Source organism: Pithys albifrons, chromosome 12 (assembly GCF_047495875.1).
Source record: "Pithys albifrons albifrons isolate INPA30051 chromosome 12, PitAlb_v1, whole genome shotgun sequence".
In the NCBI taxonomy this organism is placed as follows: domain Eukaryota; kingdom Metazoa; phylum Chordata; class Aves; order Passeriformes; family Thamnophilidae; genus Pithys; species Pithys albifrons.
The window spans coordinates 13,244,090-13,260,241 of record NC_092469.1 but is presented as its reverse complement, the minus strand read 5'-3'; the positions used below and the strand labels follow the sequence as shown (position 1 = coordinate 13,260,241).

The 16,152-nt window shown below is 38.8% G+C and overlaps 1 protein-coding gene across 3 annotated transcripts in view; it reads left to right on the top strand.

The window, feature by feature from the left end:
• Nucleotides 1-16,152, top strand: part of PHAF1 (phagophore assembly factor 1) — a 36,134-nt gene that overhangs the window by 10,746 nt on the left and 9,236 nt on the right. For all 3 annotated transcript variants that reach the window (XR_011698859.1, XM_071567248.1, XM_071567247.1), the window contains 8 exons: nucleotides 2,938-2,981; nucleotides 3,238-3,317; nucleotides 7,706-7,800; nucleotides 10,074-10,171; nucleotides 11,788-11,900; nucleotides 13,896-14,029; nucleotides 14,624-14,707; nucleotides 15,350-15,432. Coding sequence is in view for 2 of the 3 variants with exons in the window: in XM_071567248.1 (XP_071423349.1) it covers nucleotides 2,938-2,981; nucleotides 3,238-3,317; nucleotides 7,706-7,800; nucleotides 10,074-10,171; nucleotides 11,788-11,900; nucleotides 13,896-14,029; nucleotides 14,624-14,707; nucleotides 15,350-15,432 (731 nt within the window). In the remaining variant the exon portion in view is untranslated. The remainder of the gene's footprint in view (nucleotides 1-2,937; nucleotides 2,982-3,237; nucleotides 3,318-7,705; nucleotides 7,801-10,073; nucleotides 10,172-11,787; nucleotides 11,901-13,895; nucleotides 14,030-14,623; nucleotides 14,708-15,349; nucleotides 15,433-16,152) is intronic.

Genomic DNA, 16,152 nt, shown 5'->3' with positions numbered 1-16,152 from the left:
AATTGCTTACTTCTTTTGGAATGTTGCTGTCCTGTAGTGTTTTTGAAATGCTGTAACTAGTGTAGCCTTGTCTCTTTATCTCCAGTTTTTGAGGGTCTGATTTTGTCATTTCAGCTCTCAGTGTGCTGAGAACTAACCAAGAGCCTTTCTTGTCTTTTTTTTCCATAATGCTTTAAATTAAAAATAGAAAACTCAGGTTCTTCTGGTATGTGTTTTTAGGTTTGTTTCAAAAATAAAAATACAGGAAAACCAATGTCTTCTGGTATGTTGTAGTTCAGTGGTCTGGTGACACCTTTTGTTTGTTTGAACTATGAAAAGTCAGGCTGTGGAAATGCTACAGTGCTGTGCAAACTTATACTTGTAAAAGTGTTCAGAAATCTTTACAGAAGAAATCCAGTGGGATCAGTTCAGCAGTGAGCAACAGGACTTGTGAAAGGATAGTGTAGGTGTAGAGTAAGTAATGCCTGTTTTTAAGATGCTGTGACTGTGTTTTCAGTGTTGCTCAGCAGCAGCAAAAATGGAAAAATCAGGAGAACTTTTTTCTCTCCTTTTTGTGGTTTGTTTTTTTAATACACACTTGCTATTAGATTTGACTGTGAAAAGAGATTGAAATACAGGCTACTAAAATGGAAAGTATTGGCAGTTCCAAAGAAGCTGGTGCAGGAATAAAGTCACAGCAATATTCCTTCAGAAGTTTCCTCCCTTTTTCAGGGAATGGGGAATAGCTTGTACATGAGTCTCTCAACTCACCTTCAGTAGCCAAAGCACTGCAGATGGTACTAATGTGAATTGGTAGATCCAGAACCAGGTTCTGAAAACATTGCCATGAATTTTAACATCAAGATCTCTCACATGTGCTCCTTCTGAAGTGGGAAAAGAGTTAGATTTCAGTATTGATCTGTTATTGCTGGTTAGTAGACACCTGAAAGTTTTTGAGTCTTAGTAGTAATTATCACACCAGTGAGTGTGATGAAGCATCAGGTTTTATTCATTTAAACCAACTGCCTTCTGACTGTGCAGTAAACCCATCTCTAAGAAGTCCTTGGTCTTCCCAGTTTTTGTTCTCTGCACATAGAAAGAAGCACATTAATCCTTTTGTCAATGTTGCTTCTATAAATTAGAAAAGAAAACATTTTCTAGTGCTATGGCCTGTTCTTCATATATGTCTTTCATGACTTTATGAGATCCTTTGACTGCCATTAATTTTTGCTAAGTTGTGCTTGTTTCTTCTTCTGCTGTTAGTGAAAGAAACGTTGACATTAATAGATCAGTCTGACTTGGGGGAGGAGGATGGATGGCAAACTGGGGCCCATTGCTGCTCTCAGAGTGTTTGTCTTGTGGGGAGCCTTGTTTGTGCAATGCACTATTCCTTGTGCACTGCTCCTTGTTCAGCTCCTCCTTTTGTCTTCCACTACTGCAGTCTGAGCAGAACTTGAGGAGAGAGCCAGAGCCCTACAAAACTGCAAAACTAGATCTGGGGTGGGGCTGGTTCTCTATTTTCGGAAACATTTTGTGGGGGGAAAAGATGTGCAAGGTCACTAAAAAATGTAAAATCATTCCTAGCTTTTCATAAAAGTAGCCTTTGTTTTTTAACAGGCTGTGCAGTAAAGGAAACCTGGGCATGTCAAACTACATTTGAAGAAAATACTAGATAGATAACCAGGTTTTTCCAAGGAGCAAAATTCCAAGTGTATTTTATTAAGAAGAAAAATTTGTTTGCTCTTTGGTGTTGGTTCTGCCAGAATGTAAATTTGTTACTTGCTTTGTGCTCTACTTGTTGCTTATATTCTGAAATGTCATTAAATGTTGATTTAGGGTTTTTCTGAATATATATAGATCTAGTGGTTTAAACATTGCAAGTTGGTTTTTTTATGGTTATTTGCTGGGCATCTCCCAAAACCAAGACTTCCTTCTTAGCTGGTGATATTTTTAGACTTTAAAGCCACATTTGGTAGCAAGCCCCCTGGGAAATGCTGCTTTAGCTGAAGAGTGAGTCCTTTCTAAATCTAATGATTTGTTGGAGGATTATACAAAACAGTAAGAAGTGCTTTACTTATTCTTTGCAGCAGTTATGATGTGCTGTATGTATTTTCTTTTCCTGCTAACACAGAGACACATATATAGGGTGGAAGAAGCTTGCATTGGTCCGCTTGCCAAAAATGATCTGCTTAAAGCCCAGTGTAGCCTCAAAATCCGGTAACAGTCACATCAAAATCATATGAAATCAGTCTCAGATGTGTGTTTGGAGTAAGGTATTCAGAACAAAGGAACCGTTCCTTGGAATATTCAGTAAGGTCTAAAACATTTAATAAATATCAGAACTAGGTATTACAACTTACTCTGATTCTCTTGGGCTGCTCTTCTGATTGTCTTCTGTAATGCTTGGCAAGATTACAGGATGTCTTTTTATGTAGTATTGAAATGGGATACTCCTGCTTGGTCTCGCTGTGTTCCTCCTTTACTTTAGAAGGAGTTGAAAGGTTGTAACAGTCAGTGTTAGGACTTGGTGTCCTGCACAGCCATTCTTCAGGGTAATAAGAGCAACCCAGGGAATGGCCTGCTGTTTGACATTCATTAGAGAGGATTCCTAAATTAGCTGATCTTTGCTATTGCTTTCCTTTGAATTTGGTTAAGAGTAAACTTAGTAGAAATCAAGGTGCTGGTGTGTCAGTGAAGATGCTGCTTCCTGCAGGCAGTGCTGGTGTGCACGGGGTTGGAGGTTCTGCTGAGCCCGGAACTGTTCAGTACTTGTGTCAGATGTGCAGTTGCCGGGTCAGTGTTTGTGGTTTGATCTCTGACAGTGGGATTTATCCTGGCAGGGCTCTGTAAGAAGGGGAGCCAGCAGTACTGGCTAGTCTTGCCTTTGACAAGAATTTGCTTTTGTAATGATTTGCAAATGTGTGAAGTGTGATAATGTTTCTGTTTCCTTTGTTTCAGGTGATTGAAGTTTATGACTTGACTAAGGTGAAGTTAAAATATTGGTAAGTGATTTAAGACCTCCCATGATGTCCTCTTGGTTAGTGGCTGATTTCGCTTATTTTTTTAAAACCTAAATTCATTTTTCAGTTATTTTTTAGAAGAACCAAAATAGGTGTCATAAAGGAGTATATATAGTTATCCTTTCTTGAATATAGCACTTGCTCAAATTAGTAGTTTACAAATGTGGTATTGCCATTAATAAATGTTTGTTGCATCTGTTCAGTATTCTTAAGGCAGATGATTTTTTTCCTTTTTCAGTGGTGTCCATTTTAACTCTCAGGCAATTGCTCCAACCATAGAACAAATTGATCAGTCATTTGGAGCAACACATCCAGGAGGTAAGCCAAAATATTCCTGAGAAGCACACCCAGGTTGACAGACTTCTTTTCAGGAAACCTTTCCTGTATGTCTGCCTAGAGCAGTGTGTGGGCAGTTCCATTATCAGATGATCTGGAGTTGTGTTCCAGAATGGTTGCATTCTTACTGCTGGGAAATCATGTGAAATGTAGTGTAAGTTCAGCTGTGACTTTCTGTAAAGTGAAATGGTGAGGCAGAGAGTCATTGGCACGGAATGGGGTATTCAGATATCATTGAAGATCTGTTTTGAACTGCCAGTACCAGAAAACTCTGAGCTTTGTTGTTGCTGCTGCTGTTCTTACACATTCGTGTGCGTGGTCAGCTTTCAAGTGTCCTTAGGGATTGCGTATGCCATGAACATACAGGCATTTGAGCTGATCTCTGTGCAGAGTCAGCCAGCACTGTTTGCTCAGGCCCTGTGCCAGGGCAGGGGCAGATCTGGGCCCGTGTGTAACTGGTTTGCACCTCCCTGTGCCTCCCTCCTGGTACTGGGAGCACTGGGAGGTGTGAAGTCGGCCCACATGCAGCATGAGCAGAACCAGGACAAGTTTGTTTAGCCTGGCTGAACCCATTCTGACTTCTGTGCTGCTACTTGGCTGGTCACCATCTCTGTAGCAGGAAAAAGACTAACTTTAGCTCCTTGTTTATGTAGGAAAATGGAGAGTCTATTTGAGGGGTTTGTTAAGTGATGAAAGTAATCCAGTGGTGAAACTTTGAAGAGGATATTTCTAATTAAACTGCCTGGGAACCTTCAAGAAATGGAACCCCATGGCACAACAAGAAAGAACATTAACTCCATATAGGCATAATACTGTTTTTAGAGCCTCATTTTCTATTTTTAGCTTGACCCAGTCCATTTGCAGTAGTCAGGCTGATCCCAAACAGGCGAGTGTTCTTTGTGATGGATGGCGATTGCATATCCAGTCTTTGTTTCTCTTCTCTGCAGACAATCTCTTGCACATTACAGAACAGGAGTTATTAACTGTGGAGGGTCATGTGGCTTCAGCAGTATCATTGCATAAAAGCCTGCAGGAGTACATGAATATCAAATTGAGATAAATGAAACTTGGAGGATTTCTGGCCATAATACTCCAAGGGCCAGAATTAGCCTTTTTAAACTTTGGGCATGACCTTTACATTTCCTCTTAGGCAGAAATTCAGATCTGTGGTTATATCTGTTATGGAAATAGTATGTACAAGAGACTGTAGAATTAAAGAAGGGTAAAAGTGGTTCCATATCCTGGGCAGCTTAGTTTTTACTTATGTGATGATGGTTTATTTTGAAATACTTAGAGGCAAAGCACTTTCAAAATTGTATTATGAACTGTAAAAATGCACACCCAGCTATAAACATTGCTTCTGGTAGTAACAGTATGTTTTGTTACTGCATACAATCATATGCAAGTGCTTAAAAACATAGTTTGGCACCATGTGTCTTTGTGCTGAATTTGCAGGTCTTGTGCACCTGTCATGTTTAATTAAGAAAACTTGCATGCTTGTTTCATCTGATGATAGTTTTTCATAACATCTTTTCATCTAAAGACATGTAGATATTAAAATTTATTAAAATGTTGGTCTCTATTACCGTTTCACTGGTGTATTTGCTTATTCAGCTTCCTCATTGGAAAGATACTTCTTCCATTAGCAGCCTACTTAGCAGAAGTCAATGCTCTATATTAAGCTGCCTGTCAAAACCACCTTCAACTGTATTATGCAACACAGGTCTTTGATAACTTTTTTTCCTTTATATTTTCCAAAACAAAAGTGAAAAAACAGAACAGTTTTCAGAATGTGGGGTGGATGTTGATGGTGTTTTCATGTCCTGCAAAAATTGCAGCTGAGGTGGGAGAAACCTTCCTCTTAATGCAACCAGTGCATGTACTCCTCCAAAACTTCAGTGCAAGCACTTTGAAAGCATTTTGTCATTTATCTCTGTTAACCTCCACTAGAATTTCACACAATGTCTTGTCTTTCACTTAAAATGAAGGTAGTTGCAGCAGAACTTTCCTGTAACAGAATACAGTGATAGTTTCAAAATATATTGCAGTAGGTTAGTAACAGTTTCATGTTGAAACTGACCTTCAGTGAGCAGTTTTGGCTTTGCCAGGTCAGTGGTTTTAAAGGAGAAGAGTCAGAAAAATCGTAACCAGCTTCAGTACTTTTTGGCTAATGTTAGTTTGAAACATTGCAGTACCTTTGTCATGGGGCTTACTGAAATATGACCACTTTGTAGGTCAATAGCTTTGTGAAAGCCAAGATTTTTATCCCACATTTCCATGATTCCCTGACCTGCCCTCCTGCTGGGAAGTGCTTGCCTTTGCCAGTGGTTCTGTTGAAATCACATCCTGTCCTGAATCCTCATGGATGTGGGTGTTTGCCAAAGTGCCATTCAACATGAATCAGGGCTGTGGGATTGAACTGAAGCCCTAAGGTAGAATAAAAAACCCCATCCTTCCCTCCTATCACAGTGGCTTTGCAGGGATGGGGAAGGGGTTCCTGTCTTCAGGCTCTCTAATTCTTAGACTTACTTCCATGATTGCCAAAGCTTCTCTGAGGTGCCAGAAATGTCTTGTGCTTGATACCAGTAGGACTTGACTTTTGGAGCTGCTTTTGCTTTTACCAGAACTGTGTCTGTTCTGCAGCCTTAACTGGTGTTGGTGGCTTTGTCCATCCTGCTTTACAGAAACTTCCCAGCTGCTCACACTCTGCTGCCTTCCTGGAAGGCAGAGTCCCTCCCTTCCCCCTCTGCGTGCAGCAGAAAAGAAGCAGTTTTGAATGGAATTATTCTGTGGGGTACCTGTATGATAAATAAGAAAAATTTAAAAAAAGTCCTTAGCTTGTTCAGTCATGTGGTTGTGACCTCTGGTTTTGAGGGAGACATAAGAGTAAAAACATTCCGTGCTCTTTAAGCCTAAGAAACAACAAACATTGGTGGGGATGGGAACTGATGTGATTTGTATAATCAGATATCACACTTGGCATGACTAGGGGAAAAACAGTTCTCCAGCTGGCTGTGGGCTTTGGAAAAGATGTATCATAATTTATCACGTGAGAGAGACGTGTGTAATTTTCCTGCTGGTCAAAACATTTCCCTCTCCCCACACTTTTTGCTTTGAGTGACAAGCATGGAAAAGAGTCTTAACCAGCACATTTTGCAGGAAAGGCAAATGATAACTTTTGAAAGCTTAATGCTTATTGCTCAACTATTATTTTTCTATCCTGGATGGCCTGGCATTGTCCAGATACCTTGTGATATGTCTCAAGTTAAACATTTGAAAGACACTGTGGGAGGGAGGGAATAAAATATTTATTTATGTGCATTTTGTCTTTATGCTATGTCATCTTAAATGTCAAATTGTAAGAACAAAAGAGAATATTGAACCTGTTTCCTTTGGTAAAGTGGAAGAAAACAAATTCCCTTGTTGGAGGGTTTCTTTTTTGTTTTTAGCCTCTGGTGGTTTCAAGCTGTCAGCTCCTGTGTGTTCCAAGAAAACTGTTCCCTTGGCAGCTACTGGGCATAGGTTGAAGTTTGTAGCACCAATCCCAGAACAGTTCCCAAGCTTCCAGTCTTCTGGGATTGGTTTTTAATCTTTCCACGGTGTTATAAAACAGTATGTCTTGTTGGAGTCTGAGTACTGGGATGACATTTATTGTTGTTTATAGTTGATGTTGTGCAATTGATTGCAATGAATCAGGACATCTCGTGATGTGATGACTGCTGGAGTCAGTGCATGCTCTGATTTATTGGTGCTCTTTGTAGGAGCTGACCAGTAACTGCAGCTTCTGGTGGTGCTATTTTTAATTGTCTCTGTAAACGGCCCAGGACTTGTGTCTGAAGCATTTCCCTCTTGTGCTGTGTTCCTGGGGACCATATGTAGCTGCTCTGGAGAGGGGAGCTGGAAGTGGAGGTCACAGGGTGAGCTCACCTCTGACCTTCCACTCAGGAATGTGCTGCCTGGTGGAGTGGAATAAGGAATTTATCAGTGTTCTGTGCACAGCTGTCTAAAAGAATTTCTGGTTAACGTTGTAAAATGTTTTACATAACAATAGACAGAATTGTTTTGTACTAATAGTGGCTGTTTAAACTACTTTAGAGATACTAAGGTGGTATAATTGATTGTGTCATATTGTTTAATTGTATCATTAGGGATAGATAGTGCCTTCAGGCTTGCCGAGGCAACTCTAATGAATCCACAGTTTCTCTTATTGCTGTGTTTCTACTGCAACAAATTAAAAGCAAAACTATTATAGTCCTGTGTAATTGTTCCTCCTGCATTTTGAGATTAAGTAAATTTAAGGACCTGTTAGTGAACTGGAAAATTCTTAGATTATTTTGGTGACTCTGTTTTTACTTTCTTTTCCCTTTTAGTGTATAACTCAGCTGAGCAGCTCTTTCACCTCAATTTCAGAGGACTGTCGTTTTCTTTTCAGTTAGACTCCTGGACTGAAACTCCGAAGTACGAGGTCAGCTACATTGTCTCTCACTGTCTTTTGCAAGCAAAAGAAACCAGTAATTTGAAAGGAATTTAACTCCTCTGTTGTGCTCTTATTCATGCTATGTAACCATTTCAAAGTTAAAAATTTACTTCCTGTCAGCAGAAGGGATGTGCTCAGAGGCTTTGCTTGCATCATAAGCTGGGACTAGCAATTCTCTTGTTGAAAGGAGTCTTCCAAAAATATGAGTGCTGTCTATGCAAATGCATAAATGTTAAGCAATCTACTGGGAGGCTGTTCTTTTATCAGATATTTTTGAATCTCATCAAAGTGATTATGCAACTAAACTAGGGTAGAGTTCATAAAATACATTTTCATCTTAAGTGTCCTTCAGGACAAGTGCTTTTAGTAAGCCAAATGAACGAGCTTTATTTGTAATGCCTGTTTGCATATTCACCAAATGTTTGGATGAGTTACTGAATAATTAAACATATCACTGTGTTCTCTGAAATCTTTGGAAATCACTGTCTAAAGTAGAAACAAGATCAGATCCTCTGTAGTTTCTTCCTATACAACAAAAATGTATGTATAACTTGTGTTCTGTGAGAAAGGAAAAGCTCTCATTTGTATAATTTAGGCTTACCAGTTAAAAATAAAGGAGCATATAGAGAACCAAAACAAAGGGGAAGAAATAACCAGCATGGTGACATGTTTTGTCACAGCCTAGTACTTTAGTGGTTGTGGTTGTCATGTGAGAGAACAGGGGGTAACCAGGGCAAGTTAGTATTTAGCAGTAGTGAGGGACAGCTGGGTTTCAGAAATACTGGACAGTAAATAGAAACCTACTAAGCCAAACAAAAAGAATGTCCCAACAAAAAGTAGTTGTTTTTCATGCAAGAATTCCCAGGGCATTGATGAATGAAATGGCCAAACTATTGAGGAAGTCAATTGTTATACTAAAGATTTGAAAACATAATAAAATACCTCAAATTGGAAAGGACCTGTAGTGATAGAGTCCAAATCCCTGCTCCTTGCAGAACTGCATAAAAGTAAAGGATGTTAAAATAAAACCGTTAGACCAGTGAGAAAATAATTTTACATTCTCAAAATCTTTGATTCAGTTGTTCTAGTGAGGTTAGTAAAATGTTGTTTGCACAGAGTGAAAGGCCAGAGTCTTCACATAGGAATGCTAAATTACTTACAAAGCAGTGTAATCTCTGTTTATGGAAATGAAAAAAACTGAAGAAAACTTTGGAGTTTTTCCATATAGGTGGTAACAAGTTGCAGGTGAGAATGTGTAAACCTGCTGACACTGTTTCGGTTGGGAAATGAGGCCCAGACACTTCTGTGGCTCTGTTGCTAAGACATGAATATGTTAAAGAGTAATCTGAAGTTTAACTCATTTAGAAGGCTAACAGTGTTCATGATCTAGGCAAATTCAGGAAGAGAACTGAAATCAAGGCATCTTTAGATTTTCTAAATAGCTACAGCAGTGAAAGTCATTGCTCTAGGTTATTTTTTTTCCTAAGAATGATTTTTTTTTGTCTGCCTTATGTGATGTCCTGCTAAAGCAGACCAGGTAAAAGTTTGCATATTGTGCATCTTGGTTCTGTGACAAAGTTAGAGGTTTTTCTGTCTGGTGACAGCAAAGTGTGTTTTCGATCCTGAAGAAGGTCATGTCATCTTCAGAGCTGAAAGAAATTCATTCTTCTGTGGTAACAGTCAATCTGACTTCCTTAGAAGGCTTTCTCTTCGCTGAGAGCACTCAAAATCCCTGTCAAAACAGTATGTCTAAGAATGCAGTGATAAGGAGAATGGAAAATCTATTTAGTAAACATGTTTCCATTCATCAGATAAAGGCATTTTGGCAACCAGCAAAAATGTTAAAAGGCTGAAATTAATGCAATGGGAGAGAAAAAAGTTGTTTTCCTTTAAAACAAATGATTTCTTAGACTTTAGATACGGTACTGGTACAAATACTTTGATATTGTTGGCTGCTAGTGATCAAACCAAGAAAAAACTTCAATACTCAATACACACCATGGTTAATTGTTGGACTAATGCCATGTTTTGATGGATAAACATAGTGAGCATTTCACTCCAGCTTAGGAGTCCAGGAGTGGTGTAATGTAAAGAAACGCCGTCCAGAAGGATGGGGATTTTTGTGATTTTCCTTCCTTCATCTAGGGCCACACACTTGAATTGCATATGCTGTAAGCATATACTGTGTTTCTGTTGTAATCTCCTCCCTTGAGCTGAAGTGTCTCCTGTGTTGTGTAACAAGACTAATTGTGTTTCCACAGCCTAACTTTGCCCATGGTTTGGCCTCTCTGCAAATTCCCCATGGCGCGACTGTGAAACGTATGTACATCTACAACGGAAACAGTCTGCAGGACACCAAGTATGTACAGCTGGCTATGCTCTTCTATTTAGTGTTTTTCAATTGCTAAATATAATAATGTATTTTTTTAGCTTAGCTTGGGTCTTTTATGAATTTGGTAACGTGCAGAATGCCTTTATATACCGACCTCTTTCAAATTTCCCTTGGTGTTGTCCTCAGACCTTGGTTTGATTTATGTTGCTATTAAATCAGCTTGGTTCAGCTGTGGTAGGCAAGTTCAACTAACCTGAAAATTAACTAATTAATTAATTAAAATAGGAAACATAATGAATCTAGTAAGACATGTGGTTAGGCTATTTTCACTCTAGATTTTAGTTTTGTTCATGACCTCTCCCCAAGCAGATCAAACTTGGTGTTGGCAGTCAGTAAACTGTAGTGTATTGGTACTATGTATGTCATGGCAGGGTCCTACCAAGGGTCTCAAACTCCTGCTATGCGAAAATAATAAAATATGCCTTATGTGAAATATACCATATGTTCAGTGTGTTCGCAGCTACCTGTCTGAGCTCACTGTCTTCAAGGCCAGGCTGGACGGGGATTTGAGCAACATGGCCTAGTGGAAGGTGTCCTGCCCGTGGCAGAGGGGTTGGAATGAGGTGATCTTTGAGGTCCCCTCCAACCCAAACCATTCTAGGATTCTGAGAAAACTAATATTCATGCCTTAATGATAATAGATTAGTTATATTTTAATATGGTTAATGTTTTATATGGTATTGTATTCTGTCTTTTTTTTTTAAGCAGTGACTTACTGTACAGCATCTGATGCTCTTTCTAATAACATTGTTTCCTTACTCAAGGAAAAATTGAAGAAACTTCTGTAAATTCTTAATTTCAGCTTATCAATATCTAGGATGGTAAGGTGGTAGATTTTGCAGAGACAGTTGAGTTTTAATGCCAGGAGAGAAACACATCCTTGGATTCCTGCTCAGAAGGAAGGGAACCTTGTTTATGCAGGCATTGTCTCCTAATTAGAAATAAGAGCACTTCAGAAAAGTGCTGCTGTCTGTGCCCATCTGTGACATGGTGGCTTTAATGAAAGCACTTATTGTCACATCAGGCTCTGCTGTGTGTCTGTCAGGGAGCTCAAAGCCCGACTTGCAGCTCAAGTCATTCACCCAGAGGAGGAATTCTTGTAAGAACAGTGAATTTAAAGGAGCATATACAGACTGATAAACAGAAAAACAGTCTTTCCATTGAAAATACCTTACTTTGGGCTATTACTGTTTTCTAGAGTAAAATGGTTGTTGAATTAAATTGAGAATGTTCCCAGTAAAGCAGCACAATTGCATTTGCTGTACCTGTATAAGCTGATTTCATGTTCTTCGCTATGAAGTACCTTCCCAAGAACAGTGAGAACATCATGGAAAAGGTTTTGAAAGTTGCTGTTTGTTTCATTAATAGTAAAGAATGCTGCATTTGAGTGCTGTCTTGTTCCTCTTCTTTTTTCCCCAGACTTTCTGATCCATCTGTTTGATACAACTTTTCATCTTCAGTCTTGGTTAAACGCAGCTTTTTCAAAATTAATGTGCTCTGTTCCAGTGAACTGGTACCAGTTTGATAATGGAAAATTTGAAGATGAAGTGAATCCTATGCACATTTTTTGTGATTGGTTTCAGGGCTCCCTTGATGCCTCTCAGCTGTTTCCTTGGTAATGTGTATGCTGAGAACGTTGATGTTCTGCGAGATGGAACTGGACCCTCAGGTTTACGGCTTCGCCTGCTCACTGCAGGTATTAGAGACACTCAGAACATGGAACTGTTGCTTTCCTCAAGAGGGGTAAACCTGTATAAATTATGCATAGGTTATTTGTCATGTTTCTGTAGGTGATTTCAAAGCATTCTGTCTACCTTATTTTGAACTAACGGAAACAAAACCAGTGAAAACCTTGTGAAGGTGAATGTGCCTGCTGCTGCATTCTCCTGGCCCTGGAGGAATCATAGAGCTGTGTTCCTCTACTCAGATGTTCCAACTCCTTAGAGTCTGTTTGCAGAAATGAAATTTGTCTCCAGATGCATGCGTAGAATAAAAATGATTGCTGTTTTCAGTACATCACTGAAAAAAAACCCCATGAGAAATGAAGAAACCTTGTGTATGTGTACATTTTCTTTGAGATTCCAGGGATCTCAATGATACTGGTATTTTTGTGATGAAATCTGAAAGGCTTTTAAAAATGACAGCAAGTTGACTCCATTGATGCTGCAGCCTTAAACTACACTTTCAATTCAGTTCTGTTTTCATTTGGAAGACCGTGGTGAAAACGACAACATCCCATGGGTCCTCCTTGTATGTGCTTTCAGAGATGGGAGGGTGCTTAGAAATTAGGGGAGATTTAACAACTGCAGAAGAGTCTGGTTCAGTCACCATCACTTGAGACTTGACAATGTTTTTAAGAAGTACTGTGATGTTTTTAACAATTTTCATTAGAAGGCTCTGCTTTTGACAATTTTGTTTACCAGCTCTATGTGTATTGAGGAAACACTTGGAATACATTCACAATATGCAAACATTAAAAGAGAGAAAATTTAAGATGAAGAATAAAGCATTACAAATTAAAATGGAGCAGGTACTTTCAAGTTACTTTGCTTCTGGTTACAGAGGAAGGTTATGTGAAGCTGTCTAGTGCAGGAACATATGTCCTCATGTACTAGGGAAGGAGTTGGCTATAGCATCTTAATAATGTAAAAGATTTTGAGAAATTGGACATTTTTAAGATGTAGAGTTTAGTTAAAATATGTATCTGTGCAGCTTAAAGGAAATGTAATGAGTAAAATAATTGTTAAAATTTATCACTGATGTTCAGACTAAAGCTTCAGAGAGGCAATCAGGGCACAGGGTTTTCTGTCTTGCAGAGTTTGCAGACACTCTGGTAGAACGTATCGTACATCTGTTCTAGCACAAGTTTGCTTTGCCAGTGTATTAATTTGCAGTTACTGTTGCTTAAGAAATCAAGGACCGCTCAATCGGATTTTTCCGATTTATTTTAGTGGGTAACTGGCTGCATAAATAATGCATAGTGAGGAAAGCTAAGTGTGTATTTAGAGCACATCCTGTATTTTGCAATAACTGCTGCATGTGTCTACTTGTATTCTAGTAAATGTAAGTTGCTGGATTCCTGAAAGCAAATGGGCTCATAAGCTCTAAGGTCTTTCCTTTTCTTAACATCTGGTAACATGTCAACAATTCATCTATGCAATGGCGATTCAGTAAGACTTGGTTTTAACATTGTGCAGGAACATACTTGCTGTTGATTTAGTAAGTTATGGGAATCTTGAGTAAAGAGTGTATGTTTTGTGATAGAGTTAAAATGGATGAAGAATTTCACTTTATGGGCTTGACATTTTTATGTGGAGATACATCTCTAGCTGCTACAGTAGAGTACTTTAGGGATAGAAATAATTTCTGGTATTTAATGCTAATAGCCAGCTGATCAAATTGAGATGGGCTAGGAAACCAAGTCATGTTCATGTGAATGGTAAGTGAATGAAGATTGTATGACTGAAACTGGAGGTTAAAATGGGGAACCATCCAACAGTCAGCACATGTATCGCTTTGATAAGAAATGTTTAAACTGTTGCAAAGTAAATGGTTAAATTTAGTTTGGCACTGTCCTGTAAGGAATGCAGCTGTTTGGTTTGTGATAGAGGAATGCTACCCTTTGGGTGCTGATTTACTGATGTATGCTGTGATGAGGAAGGATGCATTTTGAGTTGTTTCCATCCCTCAGGCTGCGGCCCGGGTGTTTTAGCCGATGCCAAGATGCGGGTATTTGAGCGCTGTGTGTACTTCGGTGATTCGTGCCAGGATGTGCTCAGCACCCTGGGGTCTCCCCACAAAGTCTTCTACAAGTCCGAAGATAAGGTGAGGGAATTCATGCAGGCACAGGACTTTGTTCAGTGGTGTCTCAGTCTCATCACAGGTCTTGTGTTTGCAAGGTCAGTGAAGTTGAACTGCCATGCAGCACAAATTCCAAGTGCTTCATTTGACATAACAGACCAGAATGAACCATTATATAATAGGTTTTAAAAAGCTTTTTAAAGCTAAATTGATGCAAATCTGTTTAATTTTTTTTAAATATCAAATTGCATCATTATAACTGGGTTAAGAATTAATACAAATGGGAGCACTTTTGAATGCAAATGTGCCTTATCAAGTGTGTGCTATTTCCTCAATTACAGTTTATGTAAAATAACTTTAGCATATACTTTGATCCTTTCCTGATGTTTTTACACAGCAGCATGTAAGTGAACCTTTTAATTCAGGTAACTGAAGAAGCTGATGTGTCATTGTGCCACTGCAAGCAGGTGTTTGGTCCTGTCATGAAGCACAGTAGGTTACATATCAGAGCGAGGTCTTGAACTGCAATTATGGCAGTTTGTTTTAATGTTGTGATGTTGTTAATGACATTCATCTGTGACTGTTATCGAGTACATCTGAAAAGTGTGTTTTTTGCAGATGAAAATCCATTCGCCCTCGCCCCATAAGCAGGTCCCATCAAAGTGCAATGACTACTTCTTCAATTATTTCACACTTGGAGTGGTGAGTTGGGAAGCTTCCCTAAACAATTCATGTCAAGTTTTGATTTAGTTACACAGCATTCCTTTCAGGAGGCTAAAGGCTGTGGGAGAGGAGAGACTGCAAAACTCTGGATTACTGCCTTAGAAGTGTCTCGATATGAAAAGCTACTCTGACTTTTCTCTAATGCCTACAAGTTTCATCAGTAACATTTTCTCTCCCCCAGTGGATGGAGAGCTCTTTATGTTTTGTCCTTCTGCCATGCCTGATACATTAGGTATATTAGTTCTTGCTTGAGATCCATGCCCCTGTCCACAGAACTGAGACAGATGTGCCATAACATTGTGTGCTGTGGGATGGTCTCTCACTACAGCTGGTTTCTTTAGTCTGCATTACTGTAAATAATATGCAGAAAAAAACGGTGACCTTAGGAAACTTGCCAACATTAGCAAGCAAAGCTGCAGTTGTGATTGAGTGCTGGAGGAAGTGTGTGTTTATTTGAATTTACAAATAGTTTTATTTTCAAATACTAATTTTCACAGTTCCATTCAGTTCCAGTGAGATAGACATATGTCACTCCATACAGGTGCTATTTTAACTGATCTCTGGTTAGTTTGGGGAAAGCCACCTTTCTTTATCCTAATTGTCTCTTTTTGTCTTCAACAGGATATTCTCTTTGATGCAAACACTCACAAGGTGAAGAAATTTGTCCTGCATACAAATTATCCTGGTCATTACAACTTTAACATGTGAGTGTGCAGAACTGATCTCTTAAAGAGAATGCTAAAACATCTGAGAAAAGAAATCTGATGTTCCCTTTGTAGAATTTCAGTATTTTTTCCTAAGTGTTGTTGGCATATCTGGTAACCTGTGGAGGTTTCAGATATCATTAGTAACATTATTTTATTAGTGTTTTCTTTTTACTTTTAAATGCCTTTGTATTGTCAAATGTGTCTTAAAGCAGTGAATGAGGTAAGGTAGTTCTTGGTGTAGCTATAATGTGCAAACTCTTCCTAGAGACAAACTGTGTATTAGCAGGAGTGTCCATTTGCTGGTAGGTATGTTGCTGGGTTTTTCCTAATGTTATTTCAGTTTGTGATTAAAAAAAATTCTCTCATGCTTCTGAACATGTTTGCAATACTCTTAAATGTAAACTCTTCAGAGAAGTACGAGTTAAAGAATTAAGTGATTTGATGTCTTATTAAAGCAGTTAGAGAAATCTGTAGTACTGTGTTTGTAACAGCAGAGTAATTTGTGCTGAAGGACTTCTTATGTCCTCTAGAAAATTGTGTAAGGACATTCCTGGACTGCTGTGTTTTCTGATACAAAAAATCTAAGTGAGAACTTAACCTGCCATTATAGATTCTCACTTCTTATTCATGTGACTCTCCATTAAACGGGTTACTAAGAGCCATAAGTCTGTGGCTATGCAGTTTATATTGGCTTTTCTGTTTTCTAATACCTTCATG